The sequence below is a fragment of the Centropristis striata genome, chromosome 18 (assembly GCF_030273125.1).
Source record: "Centropristis striata isolate RG_2023a ecotype Rhode Island chromosome 18, C.striata_1.0, whole genome shotgun sequence".
NCBI lineage: Eukaryota > Metazoa > Chordata > Actinopteri > Perciformes > Serranidae > Centropristis > Centropristis striata.
The window spans coordinates 9782977-9803777 of NC_081534.1; the positions used below are offsets into that span (position 1 = coordinate 9782977).

General features: G+C 39.4%; 1 protein-coding gene across 1 annotated transcript; it reads left to right on the forward strand.

Moving 5' to 3' along the window:
- The first annotated feature begins 929 nt into the window (after positions 1-929).
- On the forward strand, positions 930-19362 carry ephx1 (epoxide hydrolase 1, microsomal (xenobiotic)). Its single transcript, XM_059356318.1, has 9 exons — positions 930-1171; positions 4212-4406; positions 4493-4673; positions 6006-6224; positions 7218-7347; positions 7475-7689; positions 10377-10485; positions 10745-10867; positions 16328-19362. The coding sequence occupies exons 2-9, from the start codon at positions 4224-4226 to the stop codon at positions 16533-16535; spliced, it is 1368 nt and encodes a 455-aa protein (XP_059212301.1). The 5' UTR covers positions 930-1171; positions 4212-4223; the 3' UTR covers positions 16536-19362.
- Positions 19363-20801: the final 1439 nt, after the last annotated feature.

The following is a 20801-nucleotide window of genomic DNA, read 5'->3' on the forward strand; positions in this document are numbered from 1 at the left end:
CTTTCGGACTTTTCAGTTTGATCCGAACCTAAATTCCAGGTGTGAAAGGTGCCGCGGACCACGGTCCGGACCAAAGGACCAAAGTTTGGTCCGACCAAAAGAGGTGGTCTCGGTCCGGACCAAACGAACCAAGGTCCGAACCTTTTGCAGTGTGAAAACAACTTTTTTTTATAGTTTGGACCTTCGTATCAATGACAGGAAGTTTTCTTCTTCTTCTGCTCTCGAAATACGGTACAGGAAGCTCATTTTGCGAATACCGAGCACTCTCACGTATTGCTCATTAAGCTGGTGCTGCTGGTAGCAAAAGACCATAAGTATTTGTTGCGGCGATCTGCCTGCAGGTGCAGCTGCGTGTGCTTGACAGCGGCCGTGCTGCTGCATGCGCGCTACGGCGTGTGCGTTGCTCCGCGGCGCCTCAGCAAGTGAGCACAATCACTAATCAGGGGCAAGGTAACACAAGGCCAAGGACAAACATTTAATTGTGTGCACAACGGACGCATAACGCATGGGAAAAGGACTCAAAAGGAGTAAAAGGTGGCTCGCTGGATTCATTTTGTGTAAACACGTTAAAGAAGTAACACTGACGTCAGATGGCGGCCGGCCTAACAACGCAGTGTAACCAAAACAAAATGAGCCGCGGAAGTCCACAGGGAGATGACGTGTCCAGTAGAACTTTCTTGTAAAGTCCGCTATTCCTTTTGCAGTGTGAAACCAAAACCAACCGGACCAAATGTATACAATGTAACAGAACACGGACCTTGGTTCGGACTTTCAGGTGTGAAAACGCCCTAAGTGGTTTATACAGGCAGAATGAAAAGGAGTCAAAAACCGACAAAATAGCCCCAAACTCCAAAGGGTTAACCCCTTATTTATACAGTCTATGGTTAACCCGTGTTTGCTAGTCCTCATCCACAGAGTACTACATGTCCCATCATGCACCTCTGGTATTTCCGTAGAGCCAGTAATAAGGACTTTGGATGTGTTCTGTTCATACCGTTCATACGCTAAGAGTTGCAGCAGTCAGCTTGTTTAGGCCCAATCACATCCAAACCAACCCGAGTCCCTAACGGACCTGAAGGAGAGTTAACGCTAGAAGAGTCGGGAGGATCAACGGAGACCCAACGGGCACAGCACAGTAGGACCGAGCCGGACCCACAGCGGGACCCCACAGGTACTATGTGTTCACACATGACAGAGACCTGGCTAACTATGACAGTCAGTCAGCTGTGGCTTCACTGAACTGTGGGTCACCTTTTCATTTGAACTGTGTTGCCCGTTATATACATGTGTGGCTCAACTTAGCGTTAACTAAAAGTCCAATTTAAAAAAAAAAATCTTACTTTATTAATCCCACAATGGGGAAATACAATCCCTGCATTTAAGCCTTCCTTTTTAACACAATGTTTAGGAGCAAGTCAAGGCAAGGCAAGGCAGATTTATTTGTATTGCGCATTTCATACACGTAGCAATGCAATGTGCCTCACACAAAACAATTAAAAAATAAAATATGGAACCATACATCATTTTAGCAATAATTAAAGTAAAATATACATGAAACACCAACAGCAAAGAGGCAGTTTAAAAGTAAATGAGATGATAAAAAAGACACAAAAACAATGTGCATTGACTGCAGAAAGCATCCAAAAAGAGTTTGGTCTTAACTTTTGTTTTGAAAATGGCAATAGTGTGTTTTTGATGGTCTCTGGTTCCAGAGATCGAGCCATAGTGGCTAAAAGCTGCTTCACCTTTCTTTGTTCTGACGCTCAGTTTCACTAGTAGTTGTTTATGTTGTGATCTAGGGGACCTTGTGTAAACATTTAATGTAAGTAGTTTGGCCCCACCACCTTCAAAGACTTAAAAACAAGCAGAAGTGCTTTAAAATCAATTCTGTAGCTAATTTGGAGCCAGTGCAGGGACTTTAAGATCGGGGTGATGTGATCTCTCCTTTTTGTTTTAGTGAGGACCCTGGCTGCACTGTTCTCCATCATTTGAAGTGGTTTCAATGCAATGGGCAGCACATTTCTGTGCCCGGGTAACATGATTAAATAATGTCAATCAGCTGTGATAAAGCCTGTGTGTTAAACAGAGCACACATATGTCAGTTCTGTGTTATATTCATTCCTTATGAATGTATTCGTGCCAGTCCAGACTGGTCTCAACCTTTGTTGATGTCCCCCCTGTGAAATGTGTTTTCAGCCAAGTACCCCCTAACCAGGGCAAAGCATTTTTGGTTGGAAAAAAAAAGACTTAAAAACAGAGCGCTGTGCCATCAGTGTCTGATTTATTAAACTTTGGAACTGATAAACACATACAAAATTCAAACATTTGAAAAAAAAAAAACTATCAAACATTTTGTTTGTCATGTTAATAATCCATGACTAAATTTATTGCAAATATTTCTCATCACTAAAATGTAGTGATTCAAACTAATGTAGTAAAAACAGTGAGCATATAACCATTTAAAACTATAACTGCTACGCTTCAACCACGACTCCATCTTTGAGTTTTCAAGTGATTGACAGGTGATGCCAGGTGGCATATGACAGGTTGGGTCCAACCATCCTGGTATGGGGGACACTCTGGGTTTTTAAGAGAATGAAATTGAATAGCCTACTGAATATAAAATTAATTTTATGAACTTATACTTATATTTTCCTAAAATATTTATTAAGTGTTACATTTTTTGCATTATTGCTACTTTTTAAAAGTATATTTTAAAATCTCATGTACCCCCTGGAGTGCCTTCACGTACCCCCAGGTGTACGCGTACCCATATTTGAGAACCACTGCTCTAAGTGAGTTTCTATTGGGATCAACTGGTTACTGAGACACCAAAACAAAAATAGTGATCCAGTTTAATGGAGCTTATTTACCTATTTAACGGTGTTACTGTATAACTGGAGTCTTGGCTACCGTTTTTATTGGTGAAGTCACATAGGAACCTTTCAAAGGACTTAAAAATTATTTTCAAATTTAGTTATAAAAAATATTAGAAAGTTCAATTTTAACAGGGGGCTACACGGTGGTGAAGTGGTTAGCATTCTTGCCTCACAACAAGAGGGTCACTGGTTCGACTCTGGCCTGAACCACTGCTCTAATGGGCGGATGTCTCTGGATAAAAGTCTCGGAACCAGCTAATGTTACTGGTTCCATGTAAATGTAATGTTGGAGCAGAGAGTTTGCATCATGCCTGCACCTCTCCTGAAAGAGACCAGCTTTGTAATGCAGGTCTGAGCACCTAATCCTGTCAGCTGCCCACTACCACAACAACACTGACACCTTTGTTTCTCCCAACTCATGACTAATGGAGTCACTGTGGCCAGTCAGAAAGTCGCTGAAAACAAAAGTATTGTTTACTGTCCAACCCTTTTCTGTGGTTTGTAATTTCATCCATTAATTTAGTGTTAAGATAGTTTTTGGATTTTGTAACATTTAGTTCTACTTGAACTAAACTTTTTTTTACTAAAGGACAAAGATACTATACATACTTTAATAGTGGAATCATTAGAATCTGTAATGGCGTATTTATGATAGATCACTGTGATTTGAACACCTGTTCTACGTCTTGTCTCACTCTTTGTCCTGCCCATCCACCCGTCATCCATCCATCCATCCATCATCCATTCATCCATCCACCCATCCATCATCCATCCATCCATCCACCCGTCATTCATCCATCCATCCATCCACCCATCCATCCACCTACCCATCCATTCATCCATCCACCCACCCATCATCCACTTACCCATTCATCCATCCATCCATTCACCTGTCATCCATCTACCCATCCATCCATCCGTCATGCACCTACCCATCCATCCATCCACCCGTCATCCAACTACCCATCCATCCATCCATCCATCCATCCATCCACACATCCACCTACCCATCCATCCATCAATCCACCCGTCATCCACCTACTCATCCATCCATCCACCCGTCATCCACTTACCCATCCATTCATCCATCCACCCGTCATCCATCTAACGATCCATCCATCCACCCGTCATCCACCTACCCATCCATCCATCCACCCATCCATCTAACCATCCATCCATCCACCCGTCATCCACCTACCCATCCATCCATCCATCCATCCATCCACCCGTCATCCATCCATCCACCCACCCATCCATTCATCCATCCATCCACCTACCCATCCACCTACCCATCCATCCATCCACCTGTCATCCACCCACCTACCCCGGCAGACACTGGGTAGTATGTTCACAGAGGTGCTGGTTGCTCTGGTGATTGGAGGATTGATCTACTTCCTGGTGCAGAGGAGCAGGACACAGGTTCTTAAAACGAAGGATGGCTGGTGGGGTGCCGGTGCACCCCCTGATGGTGGGGAGGACATCACCATTCGCCCCTTTAAAGTCACCACCAGCGATGAAGAACTGGAGGTTAGAGTCCCTCTTAGCTTGTCACTCAAAATAGTTCCTCCATAGAATTTGGTCATGCTGCCACATGTGCTCTGCCCCTTTTTCAGGATCTCTACAGGAGGATAGACCAGACTCGCCCTGTTCCTTCACTGGAGGACAGCCAGTTTCATTATGGCTTCAACTCCCAGTGCCTGCAGAAGGTAGTCTCTTACTGGAGAAATGACTTTGACTGGAGGAAACAAGTTGACAAGCTCAACCAGTATCCCCACTTCAAAACCACCATCGAAGGTGAGGCTGCACTGTCGTCCTTCCTCTAAGCTATTCACACCACAGACTGTTTGTACAGAATGGTTAACACATGTCCTATTCCTCCCACTGTACAAAAAGGAAGCCAAAATATCCTGGATACAGCCTTCTGACCCAATCTGAACACAACGTGAGCTGTCAATCATGACATTACACCATTTAACCCTTTGATGCACAACATGATTCATTCATTCACAACAACAACATCATTCATTCCCTATGTTATTTAATAACTTTATTTAATAATTATATTATGTTATTGAATGCTGCTGTGTGTTTCTGTGCTCTATCTTTTGATACCAACTTATTTTATGATTGAATATTCCAAGTATTCTTTAAATATCTTGTTTCTGATAACAACAGATCATTATTTACATTTTGCCTCTCGTTCTTTATGAAGAAAAAAAGTTTTTGTGTTATTACATAGCTAACTACTTGGCTAAGTAGCTTGCTAAGTTAAATACTTAGCCAAGAAGTTAGCTAAGTAGTTAGCTAAGCAAGTTACTTAGCTAAATACTTAGCCAAGAAGTTAGCTAAGTAGTTAGCTTAGCAAGTTACTTAGCTAAATACTTAGCCAAGAAGTTAGCTAAGTAGTTAGCTTAGCAAGCTACTTAGCTAAATACTTAGCCCAGAAGTTAGCTAAGCAGTTAGCTTAGCAAGCTACTTAGCTAACTACTTAGCCAAGAAGTTAGCTAAGTAGATAGCATAGAAAGCAACTTAGCTAACTACTTAGCCAAGAAGTTAGTTAAGTAGATAGCATAGAAAGCAACTTAGCTAACTACTAAGCCAAGAAGTTAGCTAAGTAGATAGCATAGAAAGCAACTTAGCTAGCTACTTGGAAAAAAATGGATAGGCCTATGGGGCATTTTTGACCCATGTCGTGCATTAGAAGAGTAGTGACACAAAAAGGGATTTTATTAAAAAATGAATAAATGAAAACATAAAATTAGGATGTATGGTGATCAAATACAAACTAACCGAGGAAAACCTGGAATATTGAATGATGAAATTAATTTATTGTAAAGATATAGAACATAAAAACTCAAAGGGTTAAAATCAAACTTATCAGAAAAATTAATACTTGAACAAACATCAGTGTGATAAAAACTGCCTAAAATGACAGGAAACATACTTGTGAAAAATGTATTTCATATTTACTTTGAGTATTTAGTTGGAAATAGCAGGGTTTGTGACCTGCATTACAGCCAGCCACCAGGGGGCGATCCAGGTGTTTTGGCTTCACTTTAGGGGAGCTGTCAGGTCATTCATCTTAATATACTGTCTAATATTCTCAATCACTGAACTGTCATGCAGGCATTGGAGTCCATTACCTGCATGTGAAACCCCAGAAGGTGCCAGAGGGTTCTACTGCTATTCCTCTCATAATGGTCCACGGCTGGCCTGGATCCTTTTATGAGTTCTACAGATTGATCCCTCTGCTAACAGAACCATCTGACCCAAGTGACCTTGTGTTTGAGGTGGTGTGTCCCTCCATACCAGGGTATGGCTTTTCAGAAGCTCCACATAAGAAAGGTGAGTGTGGAATATGACATAATGCAAACATGCAAACAAATTATGAATACTGGCTGTCCCACATCCACAAACATTGAAACATTGCCCATTTACAAAAACACAATATAAACATATCTGAAGTTCATGTGTGCATTTAAAGATCAGAGTTTGTTAAACCTCAGGGCTGCTTATTGTTTTAGCTTTAACCTTCTGGAGTCTCCAAAAGCTCCAAAGCATGACTTCTTCATGACATCCAGGCTAGAAAACAAAGCAGCGTGGAGCCCTACTGTAAATTAACCTCTAAAGTTCTGGCTGTAAACTCCATGAGGCCAGTTTCAGTTTGATGATCATATACATATAAGTAAAACTGGAGACAAGGTCAAATATATTTAGTATAAAATTATAGAACTGGATGTAACCCTCTTATATGTTATATTTGCAACCTTTGTTCACATTTGCAACATTTGAAATTCTTTAATGAGCATGATAGTGTTTTGAAAGTTAAAAAAAAGATTAAAAATCACATTTTATGTTGGACTAAAGGATTAAAAAGACACAAAATGACCATAAAAGACACAAAATGACCAAAAAAAAGACACAAAATGACCAAAAAAAGACACAAAATGATTTTTTTTTCAAAAAGGCACAAAATAACCAAAAAAAGATACAAAATGACCAAAATTGTTACGCTACACACAAGACATAAATAAAATATAGTCACACTAGAATAAAAACCAGAGTTGGATGACAGGATCACACACAATCACAAGATCACATTTATGTTGGTTTTTCTTTGTTTCTTTTTGGTTCAAAATGTTGATCCAGTAAGTCAGAATAAAAAAAATATACCAACATGGCATTTAAACATTTTAAAGTGGTGTATACAGGTAGGATGAAAAGGACTCAAAAATGGACAAAATAGCCCAAAACTCCATAGAGATAATGAGGCATAAACTGCAAACTGAATGTGTGTACATATACAATCGACAATAGCAACTCTGTGTTTGTGTGCAGGTTTTGATTCAGTTTGTGCAGCACACATTTTCCACAAACTGATGCAGCGCCTGGGCTTCCAGCAGTTCTATGCTCATGGAGGAGACTGGGGCTGGCTGATCACCAACAACATGGCTCAGCTTGGGCCCAAGTAAGACACACACAAGAACGTCCTCAACATCTGGAACACACTGTTTTGTCAATGCTCAAATAATGCATTACCACCATATCACTACATTGCCCTGTGTTTTCTTTTTGTTTATTTTCTCTTATCCCAGGACTGTCAAAGGTTTGCACATAAACTTTGCTCCGACCTCCAAGCCTGGCCTGTCCGTGACATTATCCATCATGCTCGGCCAGCGTTTCCCTAAGCTGTTTGGCTTCACGGATTTTGATATTCCACGTCTCTACCCCCTTTTGGAGAAATTTGTGGTGGAGCCCGTTAAAGAGTCTGGCTACATGCACATCCAGGCCACCAAGCCTGACACTGTGGGTAAGGACCTGGCAACATGCAAGCTGCCTCATGTAGCAGGAGAGTTAATAGAATGTTATATGCAGGGTTGGTATGGTCACGAAAAACCTGGAAAAGTTATGGAAATTGAAAATGCAATTTCTAGGTCCTTGAAAAGTTATTGAAAAATAAAATCCTCTGTAAGGTTTTGGAAAAGTCATTGAAATATTGCTGGATAATATTTAGAATGTGTAAAATAGGCCTATTAAAAATAATATAAAAATCCCTATACTGTAGATTTAGGAGTACATTTGTTACCTTAAATGTCGGTGCCAGCTATTTTTATAACAGTGGAGCAGAGCCGTGAGCTGCTCAGAGCTATGCTACAGCTTGGATTTCTTGGTTTCCCTCATTCAACTCATCAAATACACAATCCCATAACTCCAAAACGCACTGGTGGACAAGTTGTGAGCTGCACATTCACCACGCTATAAGATAACAGAACCAGTTACCAGGTGGAGTTGTTTTAGAGGTAAATTCATGTAAAACCGCTGATGCGTGTTGCCTTCGGGGACAGTTTTTCAGCCAGCAGTCTCTGCATTTACCTCTAAAACAACTCTGTGTTTTGTTGTGTGTGTTAAATTGAATCTAAATTTGATTTTTATTTATAAAGTAGATCGCACTGCCAAAGAAAAGAGAGCACTTTCGATCGTAGCTTAATCGCCTAGCAACAGTTTCGACCGTGATCACATGCGCGACGGATTAAACATGGGAGACGCAACTGTGGCCACCGTCACTAACTGTGCACAACGTCAGCAGCTGATCATAAACAAAGCAGCATGGCTAACTAGAAAATTTCCTTTTTAGAAATTTTGAAAGGGCCACGGGGGCTACTGGCGGTGTGTGTACACTATGATGAGATTTCAAACTATGCCCTTTAACCTCAAAATGTGTGTGTGTGTAGCGAAAATCGCATAAAGTTACCTGTGTGTGTGTGTGTGTGTGTGTGTGTGTGTGTGTAGCGAAAATCGCATAAAGTTACCTGTGTGTGTGTGTGTGTGTGTGTGTGTGCGTGCGTGCGTGCGTGTTTGAAGCATGTGTATGCATGTGTGAGGAGTGTGAGCGCTTACGCGCATGTGTGTGTGTGTATCTGTAACTGTAATCACATCAAAGATCAAAGGCAATCAGATCAAAGCAATCAACAGAATTAACTGACACCTGTTACAGTGACAGCAGCCAGAGGTCCAGAGGTGGACTGGAATTTCTGGCCTCGAACAGAAAGCATTTTTGGCAAAACCATAATACCTATCATTGATCCGACTTCACTTTGAGCGTCCTGAGTTCTTCCTGAACATCTACATATGTTTTTTTTTTTAAGAAAAATGAAAAAATAGCTTTGTTAGAGCGATCTAAAAAAACGTTAAAATCTCACTTTTTCCGAAATCTTCCTGCGTTTTAATATGGGAGCCAATGAGGCTGTTGGTGGTGTTGGTGGATCATCTCTGCGTCTTACGCCCAAACTATAACTCTGACAGCTTTACCAGAGGATTGTGAGTGAGAAGACAAATTTTCCTACGTTTCTATGTATAAATTATTTCTGTAGAGTGGAATTTGCGGCCTGGAGCGCAGTTTTAAAATTTATTTTTTGACAGTTTTACCTCTCCCTCTACACTCTGAGCGATGACATCACACACTCTGACACGAACATTCCGTGCAATACACACCCATTATAATCTCAGAATTTCTCCAAAAATGATCATGGTCATTGAACAGGGATTGATAAAAAACTATATGACCTATCGAAACGTGGATTAATACACCGATACACAAGACTTGTGTCTACTGTTTAAAGTTTAAATGGAGTCTCTAGGTGAAATTATGCCGGAGAAGTAGACGTTTAAAAATCTCCAATTATTGTTCTTTTTCGCTCATTTTTTTTCGGCCGTCCCATTCATATCAATGCAAAATTTTGGGCAGTTTTTCACGAAAAATTTGTATTCTGTAGAGAAAAGTAATAGCACACTGATCCCGATCAAACCGCACGTTTTGATATATAATTTGTCCTGCAACCCTTCAAGTTGTAGGACTAGTAGCGGGACGAAATTTCGTCTGGAAGAGGAAGAAGAAAAAATCCACAGTATAACAGTAGTGCAGCACTGGTCCCTACAGCTTTTGCTGTATGGGTCCAGTGCCCGGTGCGATTGCCCGAGGCCCTAATAAAAACATGTAATGAAAAGCTGCTTGATTATTTTAGAGAGTAAAGACAAGCTTTGCAAAAATAAAATAAAATTGAAAAGACAAAAAAAATGCAATAGATACAATAGAACAGGTGTTTAAAATGTTCCTCCTGTAAAACAGTATTGGTTGAGCATTTAAATGTGATGGCTGCATTTGGTGCTGAATTCTTATGCATTAGTATTTCTTAAGCAGGTGTCAAGTAACCTGGAACATGTTTCACACACTGCAGGTGACTTGGCTGTAGTGCAAATAAAATTTCAGTCAGTCATTTTTTTTACTTTAATCCATGTAAATGTGTGTTAATAAGAATTCAACGACTACAGTGGTCCGACTGAAATGCGTTAATTTTTTGGTATTGAATAATAATTGAATAATAATAATTTTTTGAATTCATTGAAAGGTTTTGGAAATCCATTGCTAAAAAGTGTACGAACCCTGTAAATGGCGTTATGATTTTAGCTGTTTTAAATCAACAAATAATTTCCCCCCAGGTCGAGGATTGAATGACTCCCCAGTGGGTCTGGCTGCCTACATTCTGGAGAAGTTCTCTACATGGACGAATCCTGACTTCAGGGACCTGGAGGATGGAGGACTCACCAGGTGAATAGAACACAACAGAAAATAATAATAATAATAATAGAGTCAGTGCTTTTCATTATCCTCCAGTGTGAATATGTTGTATCAAACTACCAAGTGCAGACATGCACTAAGTTCTTAACATCTTCAGGAGCAGCAGCCCCGGGCTCTGCAGTCAGGTTTCCCACAGTGCTAATCCTTCAAATACAGGGTGAAAGGATGAAAGGCGGCTTCCTGCAGTGGCCTCATTGCTGTAATAGGAAATGTGTGTGTTGCTTTGCAGGAAGTTCTCTCTAGATGACCTGCTGACTAATGTAATGATCTATTGGACATCTGGCTGCATCATCTCCTCCATGAGGTTCTACAAGGAAAACTTTGCCAAAGGCCTCAATCAGCCTCATGCTAAGTGAGTGGTTCTCAACCTTTTTTCAGTGATGTACCCCCTGCGAAATATTTTTTCAGCCAAGTACCCCCTAACCAGGGCAAAGCATTTTTGGTTGAAAAACGACCTTAAAAACAGAGCGCTGTGCCAAATTCAAACATTTGGAAAAACAACAACTATTTCAAACATTTTAAATGTTAATAATCCATGACTAAATTTATTGCAAATATTTCTCATCACTAAAATGTAGTGATTCAAACTAATGTAGTAAAAACAGTGAGCATATAACAATTTAAAACTATAACTGCTACGCTTCAACCACGACTCCATCTTTGAGTTTTCAAGTGATTGACAGGTGATGCCAGGTGGCATATGACAGGTTGGGTCCAACCATCCTGGTATGGTGGACACTCTGGGTTTTTAAGAGAATGAAATTGAATAGCCTACTGAATATAAAATTAATTTTATGAACTTATACTTATATTTTCCTAAAATATTTATTAAGTGTTAAATTTTTTGCATTATTGCTACTTTTTAAAAGTATATTTTAAAATCTCATGTACCCCCTGGAGTGCCTTCACGTACCCCCAGGTGTACGCGTACCCCCATTTGAGAACCACTGCTCTAAGTGAGTTTCTATTGGGACCAACTGGTTACTGAGACACCAAAACAAAAATGGTGTTCCAGTGTAATGGAGCTTACAGAACGGACAGTGTCAACCTATTTACCTATTTAACGGTGTTATGTATAACTGGTGTCTTGGCTACTGTTGTCAGATCAATGCACCATCTATCACAAATATTAGACTGCCACATCCCTCTATCCCCTCAACTCTGCCTCTTAGGAGACATGTCATCAAAACAATTACATAATCCCACCATAACTACACTATTTACAGCCCTAGCTGTCGCCATTAAAACAATCCTCTTAAACTGGAAAACAAGAAAAAAACTGAACATCACACACTGGAAGAATCTGTTAATAGACCAAATCTCAATGGAAAACATGTCAGCATCAATTAATCACAATATACCCCGATTCAACAAAACTTGGTCTACATTTATTAAAAAATTCACCTCTACAAATGCCTGATCCCAATTCCACAGAACTTTGCAACACACCCTTTTTTCCCCCTGAAATATCCACACATATATACAAACACTTATAAATACAAAGTACACACACACTTTCACACACACACACACACACACACACACACACACACACACACACACACACACACACGCATCTGTAGCATTTACATAAAATTCCCCCATTGGTCTGTCTGTCTGTCTGTCTGTCTGTCTGTCTGTCTGTCTGTCTGTCTCTGTCTCTGTCTCTGTCTCTCTGTCTGTCTGCTGATTTGCTTATCAGCATATCTGGCCACACAGTAACCCTCCTCCTACCTATTAACTGTCAGAAATCAATGTTAATGTAAGAGTGAAAATGGGATATATTAATAATACTATGATAGAAACATTATGTTCTTTCCTGGTGTTTACAGTAAGGTTAAAATACTGTTATAATGTTATTGACCTGGGGGGCGCTGTTCAGCCGGGCAGTAGTGGTTATGTGGAGAAGAGGGGAGAAGAAGAGAGAGTTGTATTGAGACAGGCTTGAAATGTACTGTGCGTTGAAAAAGGCTGACTAAAAAGTTATGAGACCGACCTGGACTGTTTTGTACTGATTTCTTCCTTCATATCTACCCACGTCGCTTACATTAACAACACCTGGTGTTGTAAATATCTACTCTTTATTTTTTTATTATTTACCTTATTTTCTGTTTAAGTTGTTTGACCTTTTCTTGTTCTGTAAATAAAAATAACCTGGTTGCTAAACTACCAAACCCCCCCCCCCCAACACAGACATCTTAACTGAAACAGTTTACTCTAACTCAACGGTTCCCAAACATTTTAGCCGTGCACCCCCAACCGTGTTGACGCACCCCCAATCCCCCACACCTTCAAAAAAAACAAAATGCAATAAGCTTTTTTATAGCCATATTAAAGGCAGCATGTTTAATCATGCTTAAATGAGAACACATATAATAAAATAATCACCATCACAACAATGCGGTCTCGCTTTTGAATTAACCTGAACACAGTTTCAATATAATGCAACAAAGTTATGCGCAAGCTTACACTTTTAAGAGAAAAGAGGATGATGACAGGCTCAGGATCAGAGGCAGAAAGCACATAAGTTGGGGAAAATGTTATATTCTGAGTCACGTTGAACAAAAATTGCAGCAAGTTTAAATGAGCGTGGAGCTAAACAACCCGTCATAATCGTATCATCATCATAATCATCAATCATAACACAGGTTGGAAAAATGGAAGAAGATAACTTCTTCTACGCTTCATTTGAAGATGAAGTGCATTTTGAATAGCCTGCATTTATTTATTAATTAATATTACAGTTTTTGATTTTACATTTTACAAAGGAAATGTTAATTTACACTTCTTTATTGTGTGGGGAAAAAAATGTTATTGTGTTATTATCAGACCACCATTACATTTTTCATCTCGCACACCCCCTAACGGCAGCTCGCGCACCCCCAGGGGTACATGCACCACACTTTGGGAATCCCTGCCCTAGAAAATAACAGGTTGTCTTACATAGTTTTTGCTGCTTCTTCTAGGGTGGGTAGATAGATATTTTACCTTATTAGGTGAACGGCCATGCATTCAAATATTTTTTTCTCATGATAACGAGTTAATTTCATTTGTTTTCTCGAGATAACAAGATCATTTTCTGGAGATCTGTAGTCCAGAAACGTAGCCAGCAAAGGGCCCGCCCATTTTACTCACTGGCCCACCCAGCCAAGTATGATAAAAACATATTTTGTTACAAAAAAATATAAACATGTATGTAAGAAAGGAAATAAATGTAAAATTGTATTTGTAACAGAAAATGCGCAGATCTAGCCAACAGCAACCAGTTAGTGTGGAAACCAGTAAGGACACAACACTGGCCTTTAGACTTTCTGTTGTCTCACGCCAGTGTTAACTTGTACTGTTTAAGATTGAGCTGCCAGCCGTTCACAGCCATGTTCACATTGTTTTATAAATGTGGTTCATATCAGACTGCGTGTGAACTTACAGTCCTGAATTGTGACCACTGTGAAATGCCACATCACTGTTCAGGTCGCATTGGAAGACATCAGATCTATATCCGATTTAGGACATAGAGATCACAAAGATACCCAGTTCTGATTTGAAAAAAATTAGATTCCATGTGATCTGTGCTGCATACTGTACAAAAAAAACAAAACAGATTTGGGCCACTTTTGCTTGCAGTAGCCCATGTTGTGTGGCAATCTGCCATAAAAATTGTCTGTTTTATTTGAGTCTATATTTTAATGTTCAAAATCCACACCCCTGTCAACTCTCCCTTGTCAAGCCAATAGGAATCTGGCATTCATTGACTTTCTTCTTTAAATACTCTTTAAAAAGATAGCTGTGTAAATTACCATACCCTGGACCAGTAGTTCTCAATCTTTTTGAGTCGCGACCCCAAATTTAACATGCATGTTGTCTGTTGTCTGCAGCTTCAGAAAGACCCTGGGATTTCATGGGCTCTTTCCCATAGAGTTCCAGAGGTAATGTGTACTCTGTTGTATTTATGGACTATTACACCCATTCGATTGAGCTTTACAGAAGAGAGGGTGTCCAAGTCACTCACCAACAAAATTATAACCTGATGGGGAGTACCAGACTACATCCTGTTACCCCTAAATTCCACTGCATGCATAATGGCTGCAGATTCGTCGGCGGAGCCAATACGCATTCATTATAATCACTGTGTGAGGTTCCACCGACTCCAGATCCGCTGTGTAGTGAGTCCGTCGTCGCACCGCCATCCATCAGCCCTGGCAAAACTTGCGCAGAGCTTCTATTTTTGACGGACGATGGAGCACGGTGCATCAATTCAGCAAAGAGCTGAGACCATGTTAACCAGTAACTCTGCCGCTGATACCATGTGAACCAGTAACTCTGCCGCTGAGACCATGTGAACCAGTAACTTTGTAGCTGAGACCATGTGAACCGATTACTCTGTCGTTGAGGCCATGTGAACCAGTAACTCTGCCGCTGAGACCATGTGAACCGGAGACTGCCACTCAGGCCATGCTATCCAGCGACTGCCACTGAGACCATGCGAACCTGCGACTGCTACTGAGACCATGCGAACCGGCAACTGCCACCAAGACCATGCGAACCGGCGACTCTGTCGCTGAGAGACCATGTGAACCGGTGACTCTGTCGCTGAGACCATGTGAACCAGTAACTCTGCCGCTGAGACAATGCGAACCGATGACTTTGTCGCTGAGACCATGTGAACCAATAACTCTGCCGCTGAGACCATGTGAACCGGTAACTTTGTCGCTGAGACCATGTGAACCAGTAACTCTGCTGCTGAGACCATGTGAACCAGTAACTCTGCCGCTGAGACCATGTGAACCAGTAACTTTGTAGCTGAGACCATGTGAACCAGTAACTCTACTGCTGAGACCATGTGAACCAGTAACTCTGCTGCTGAGACCATGTGAACCAGTAACTCTGCAACTGAGACCATGTGAACTGCCGACTGCCACTGAGACCATGCGAACCGGCGACTGCTACTGAGACCATGCGAACTGGCGACTCTGTCACTGAGAGAGACAGCCTGCACCGCTGGACTGCAGGTCTCTGCTCGGTGTCACGGCAAACCCATGGATCTAACACTTTAACTACTGTATGATCATTTAGAAACAAGAAACAGCATTTTTTTAACCTTTTTATTATCAGTGATGAAGCGTAGAGTTGTGGTCGTGAACGTCATGAAACAACCGTTGTTGTTGTAGATGATGCAGCCGCTACCAGCTGTCAGCAGTAAACTGAAAAGGCACCCACGTGGAGGGCTGGAAAATGACCAATCATAAGAGGCCTGGGGTCAGCCTTGGCCCCACCCCCAATGTGTAAAAAGTACTCGCTCTGCGCGAGCAGAGCTCCACCGCGAGCGAGCACGGGGAAGAATCTGCTTCACTCAGTTGCTGAATATGTGCGCGAAGATCAAACAAGTGTGCGCGGCAGTTGAAATCTGCGCATGTGACACAAAATAAATGCGCGTGCAGATTTGTTATTGCTCGCGCGACTTTTGACTCAAATATGACGCCATACTGCTCTAACTCAACAGACATGGCGTTTTTTCATAAAACATGAGAACTTATAACTTGACCATACATTGTACCAGTTCTACATAACAATATTTCATAAAGTCCCGCCCCTTTTGGTTAGCCACGCCCCCTTTATTAACTAATGAACCGTTTGTCCTAGATTCTTGTTTGAGGTGTCTGTGAACTCAGGATAGAGTCCCTGTTTAACTGCTGATTTAAGCCACGAGAATGACGGTCCAGAGGCAAGCACACAATCAAAATTTATTTAGAAATTTTCTAGTTATTATTATCATGCTGTTGTGAAATGCTAAGCTGTCATTGTTTCTTGACAGAATGCCTGTGTACGTCCCCACTGGGTTGGCCTGCTTCCCCAACGAGCTGATGCACACTCCTAAACTATGGGCCAAACAGAAATACCACAATCTCATCACATATAACCCCATGGCCCGTGGAGGCCACTTCGCTGCCATGGAGGAGCCCCAGCTGATGGCAGAGGACATCCAGAACTTCATTAAAATAGTGGAAGAGAAGAAAAAATAGTAGGGGTTGACTGATGCGCAGGTGATTTTAGGTATTGATACTAAGTCGATGGATGAATAGACAGAAGGTGTAGAAATGTACCCATTGTGATTCTGCACTATGAACAAATAATCTACTTTGCTCTATCTACTTCTTTGTGATTGAGGCAGTCTTCACCCGTGTTAACACTAGAGAATGTTGGGTTGTTAGTGTACTCTGGCCATCTGATATGCTGGACAGGTGAGTGAGCAACTGGGTTGATGGCAGGAGAATGCTTCAGGTGGAAATAATCAGAGGGTTGGTAGTTCTAAAGTGCCCAGCTTGTTTTGGAGATTCTGTCTTTCACGTTTAAACTCTGAAGCCGTACACATTTCAGTGTTTACAGCCTTCTTTACTAATTCAAGTCCTTTTCAAGTCAAATAGATCAGTTAAAATAACACTTTCTCCGTGTTTTTGGCAAAGTTGCATCATCGAAGCTGTGTTTCCATCCAACGAATTTCAATGCACAGCTTGAACATTTGCATGACAAAAGCTTGATGGAAACACCAAAGATCGAAAAATAGTTAAAGTTAAAAAATTCTGCTCGCTTGAGTTGGTTCTTGTCTTTTTCGAAAAATAGTTAAAGTGCTAAATGGGAAATGGAAACAATTTTTGCAAATAAGTTGTGACATAGTTAACATTTAACTCACATGACTGATCAGCTGTTTCTGCTCTGCTGGTGTAGACAAGCTGACGTGAAAGACTAATTATAAGTTGCCCAACTGAATCTAATTCCTGAAGTGAGAGTTCTCCCAAAGTTGTCCAATTTGCAACCTCATTTTTTAAAAATAATTTTTTCTCTCTTGCTCAATCTCTTCCTCTACTGTGTACTGACGGATCAGCCTACAGCAACACATTACACTGCCTACTTCTGATCAAAGTGCAGCTTTGTTTATTTGATTTAAACCAGTTGATGGAATTCACATTTTCTTTAATGCAACATTGCAAAATTTCACTTCAAAATTTGATTCGACTTTAATGGAAACATGGCTAGTGTGTTGTTAGGATGCACAGCAAGGTTATTATAGTTAATGAAAACTAACGAAAAATCGAAAGCTAGAATTGAAAAAACATTTTCATTAACTGAAATAGAAATTAAAAATGAGAGTTTTTTTTAAAACTATAGCTTAACAAAACTGTGTTTTGTGGTTGCAAAACTAACTAAAATCATTGTGAAAATGTCCTTAGTTTTCGTCTGTGAATTTTTTTCATACATAAACCTTTTTGGTTGAGATGAAATCTATTTCATTTATCTGGTTTTATGACTTAATAAACTTATTAGGGCTGAGATGGATCAGGCAAAGGAAATAAAGGCAACATTTATTGTGACTTTTTTGAATCTCACACCCAACAAATACCCCATTACAAAAAACTAAAACTAACACTAAAACAAATAAAAACTAAACTAAAACTAAGCATTTTCCAAAAAATAAAAAATAATTAAAACTTGCAAACTCACTCTAAAAACTCATTAAAACTAACTGAATTTGAAAACAAAAAATCACAACAAAATTAAAACTAAAACTAATAAAAACTAAACTAAAACTAAGCATTTTCCAAAAAATAAACTCTAATTAAAACTAGCAAACTCACTCTAAAAACATATTAAAACGAACTGAATTTGGAAACAAAAAATCACAATGAAATTAAAACGTAAACTAATAAAAACTAAACTAAAACGAAGCATTTTCCAAAAAATAAAAACTAATTAAAACTAGCAAACTCACTCTAAAAACGTATTAAAACTAACTGAATTTGAAAACAAAAAATCACAACGAAGTTAAAACTAAAACTAAAACTAATAAAAACTGAACTAAAACTAAATAAAGCACACTTCTCTGCAGCGCTGTGACAGCTTCATGTGTCAGTCAGGAAGCAGAAAACCGCATCCATTCATTCACAGACTTCTCACAACTTGCCGTAGTATTGGAGCATTAATGAAGCAGCTGCAGGTGGAAGGTCAGGGGGCTCTGGACGAGGTGCCAGACATTCTTCTAACTGATAACATGATGACACACCCTCCTCAAACCTCTGAATCCTCTTTGGTTTCACTGCATACACTGCAAAAAAGGTGTATCTAAAAACAAGATAAAAACACTAAATCTGAGGGAAATCTTGCTGCATGGACAGATAATTTCAGTTGACAAGATTTCTTAAATTAAGATTATTAAATCTAGAAATCTGCATGTTGAACACTTAAAATAAGAAATTAACTCTTAAAACAAGATAAATTATCCAACACTTCTAAATCTAAAGTTTTTTTTTTTATCTTGGTAAGAAACAAATAATTGTCAGTGCACTCTGCTCGGGCCAGTTCATCGCTGCTTGCAGTTTTAATTTATCTTGTTTTAAGAGTTAATTCCTTATTTTAAGATTTCAACATGCTTTTTTCTAGATTCATCTTAATTTAAGAAATGTTGTCAAGTGAAATTATCTGTCCATGCAGCAAGATCATTTCCCTCAGATTTAGTGTTTTTATCTTTTTTTTAGACACACCTTTTTTGCAGTGTATGTTATGTAACGTATTCAAAACTCATTTAAGTTGTTTAAAAGCTTTTATTGAAGTCACGTCTATAATGCTTTTTTATATGCATTAACTCTTACTTACTTTTTGTATCATTGATTGACTTTAATTGTATTAGCACTGCATCCTTATATCAATGCTAATAAGAAACATGTAAGGTTTTTGACATTTAGCACTTTATATGTGCATAATAGCCTCACATGCGAGTGAAAATAAAGAGTTAACTCATTGTCAGTGTTCATCATTTTGATCTTGAATAAGCTGAATAAAAAAGTCTGAAAATGATTTACTTTAATGATGAAAATTATTTGGTACTATGTGTTGTTTGCAGAATGTGTTTGTCACTGAGGACATTTAGTCTTCTGAAATATATTTTTTCACAATAAGATGCCAATATATATTTTACTGAAGTGTATGTTATGATTCCATGATGAGCAGAATATCTTCAACACAGTGTTCATACACAGACATTCACATAACTCCACTGGTACATTTCATGTGTGTGTTTGCCTTATTCACCAGTGGCGGTTCTAGACCAATTTTACTGTGGGGGCCAAGGATTACTGTTTTATCAGAGGGGCACATTAAAAAACAGCAAAGATGATATTTAAGCATTCAAAACCTTTATTTTGGCTCATTTAAGTCTATTTGGAAGATAAAAATACATTGATTGAAAAAATTAGACTTACCAACAACAGTTATTTTTGTACGACAATGACATTTCTCATTTTACAATTATTATTATTTACTTTTTTTTAAAGTGCAGTACAGTGAGCATGATCTTTTTTTTTATTTACACAAGCTTTTATTGCACAATTAAACTATTACACAATGTTCACATTCTGGGTTCCTTTTGTGTACAATGAAATATTGTTTGAACAAAAAATAGGTCAGAATTTTTCCATCGATCATCATTATAAATTGATTGTTTTGTTATTAATTTGACACAGGGGCAACAGCAGGGGCCAAGGGCTTCTTCACAGGGGCAGTGGCCCCTGTAGACCCCTGTGTAGAACCGCCACTGTTACTCACAACTCACTGTTAAGAAAGTCATCTTGTGAAAAGACTTTTTTTAACCTGAACGAAAACTTAAGTCATCACTGAGTTTAAGTCTGGTTTATATAACTGCTCATTTAGACCACAGAAGCACAGAATCCATAGCCGACAGTTTCATCACTTAGGTTTGCACTATAACTTTGCTCCGGCCTGTCCATGACGTTATCATGCTCGTCAAGCATTTCCCTAAGCTGTTACACAGATTTTGATATTCAACGTCTCTACCCCCGTTGTTGAGAAACTGGTGGTGAAGTCGGTTAAAGAGTCTGGCTACATGCACATCCAGGCCACCAAACCTGGCACTGTGGGTACACTGTAAAAAAAAAACCTGTTGTTTTTACGGTAAAAAAAAACGGCAGCTGCAGTTGCCAGGACTTTACCGTAATAAATACGGTGCAACTTTTTCTAATATTATGGTAAAAGGATATTAGCACTGTTGATTTCACGTTTAAGATTGCCATTTTATTCCATATTTCACCATTTAAAAAAAAAAATACTTTATGAATGCCACATAAATTAAAGATTTTACCATTAAATATTACAGTGTATTTTTGTTAGAGATATGATGTTTAGTACATTTAACAGTGAGAAAAAGTATTTTTACAAAAATAAATGCTAAAATTACAGGGATGTCTTGTGTGTGTGTATATATATATATATAGCTATAT

Excerpts from the sequence above, each read along its gene's own strand:
- ephx1 (XM_059356318.1), top strand. The coding sequence starts at position 4,224 with ATGTTCACAGAGGTGCTGGTTGCTCTGGTGATTGGAGGATTGATCTAC. Across the intron at positions 4,407-4,492 it reads CCAGCGATGAAGAACTGGAG|GATCTCTACAGGAGGATAGA; the intron begins GTTAGAGTCCCT and ends CCCCTTTTTCAG. Across the intron at positions 7,348-7,474 it reads ATGGCTCAGCTTGGGCCCAA|GACTGTCAAAGGTTTGCACA; the intron begins GTAAGACACACA and ends CTCTTATCCCAG.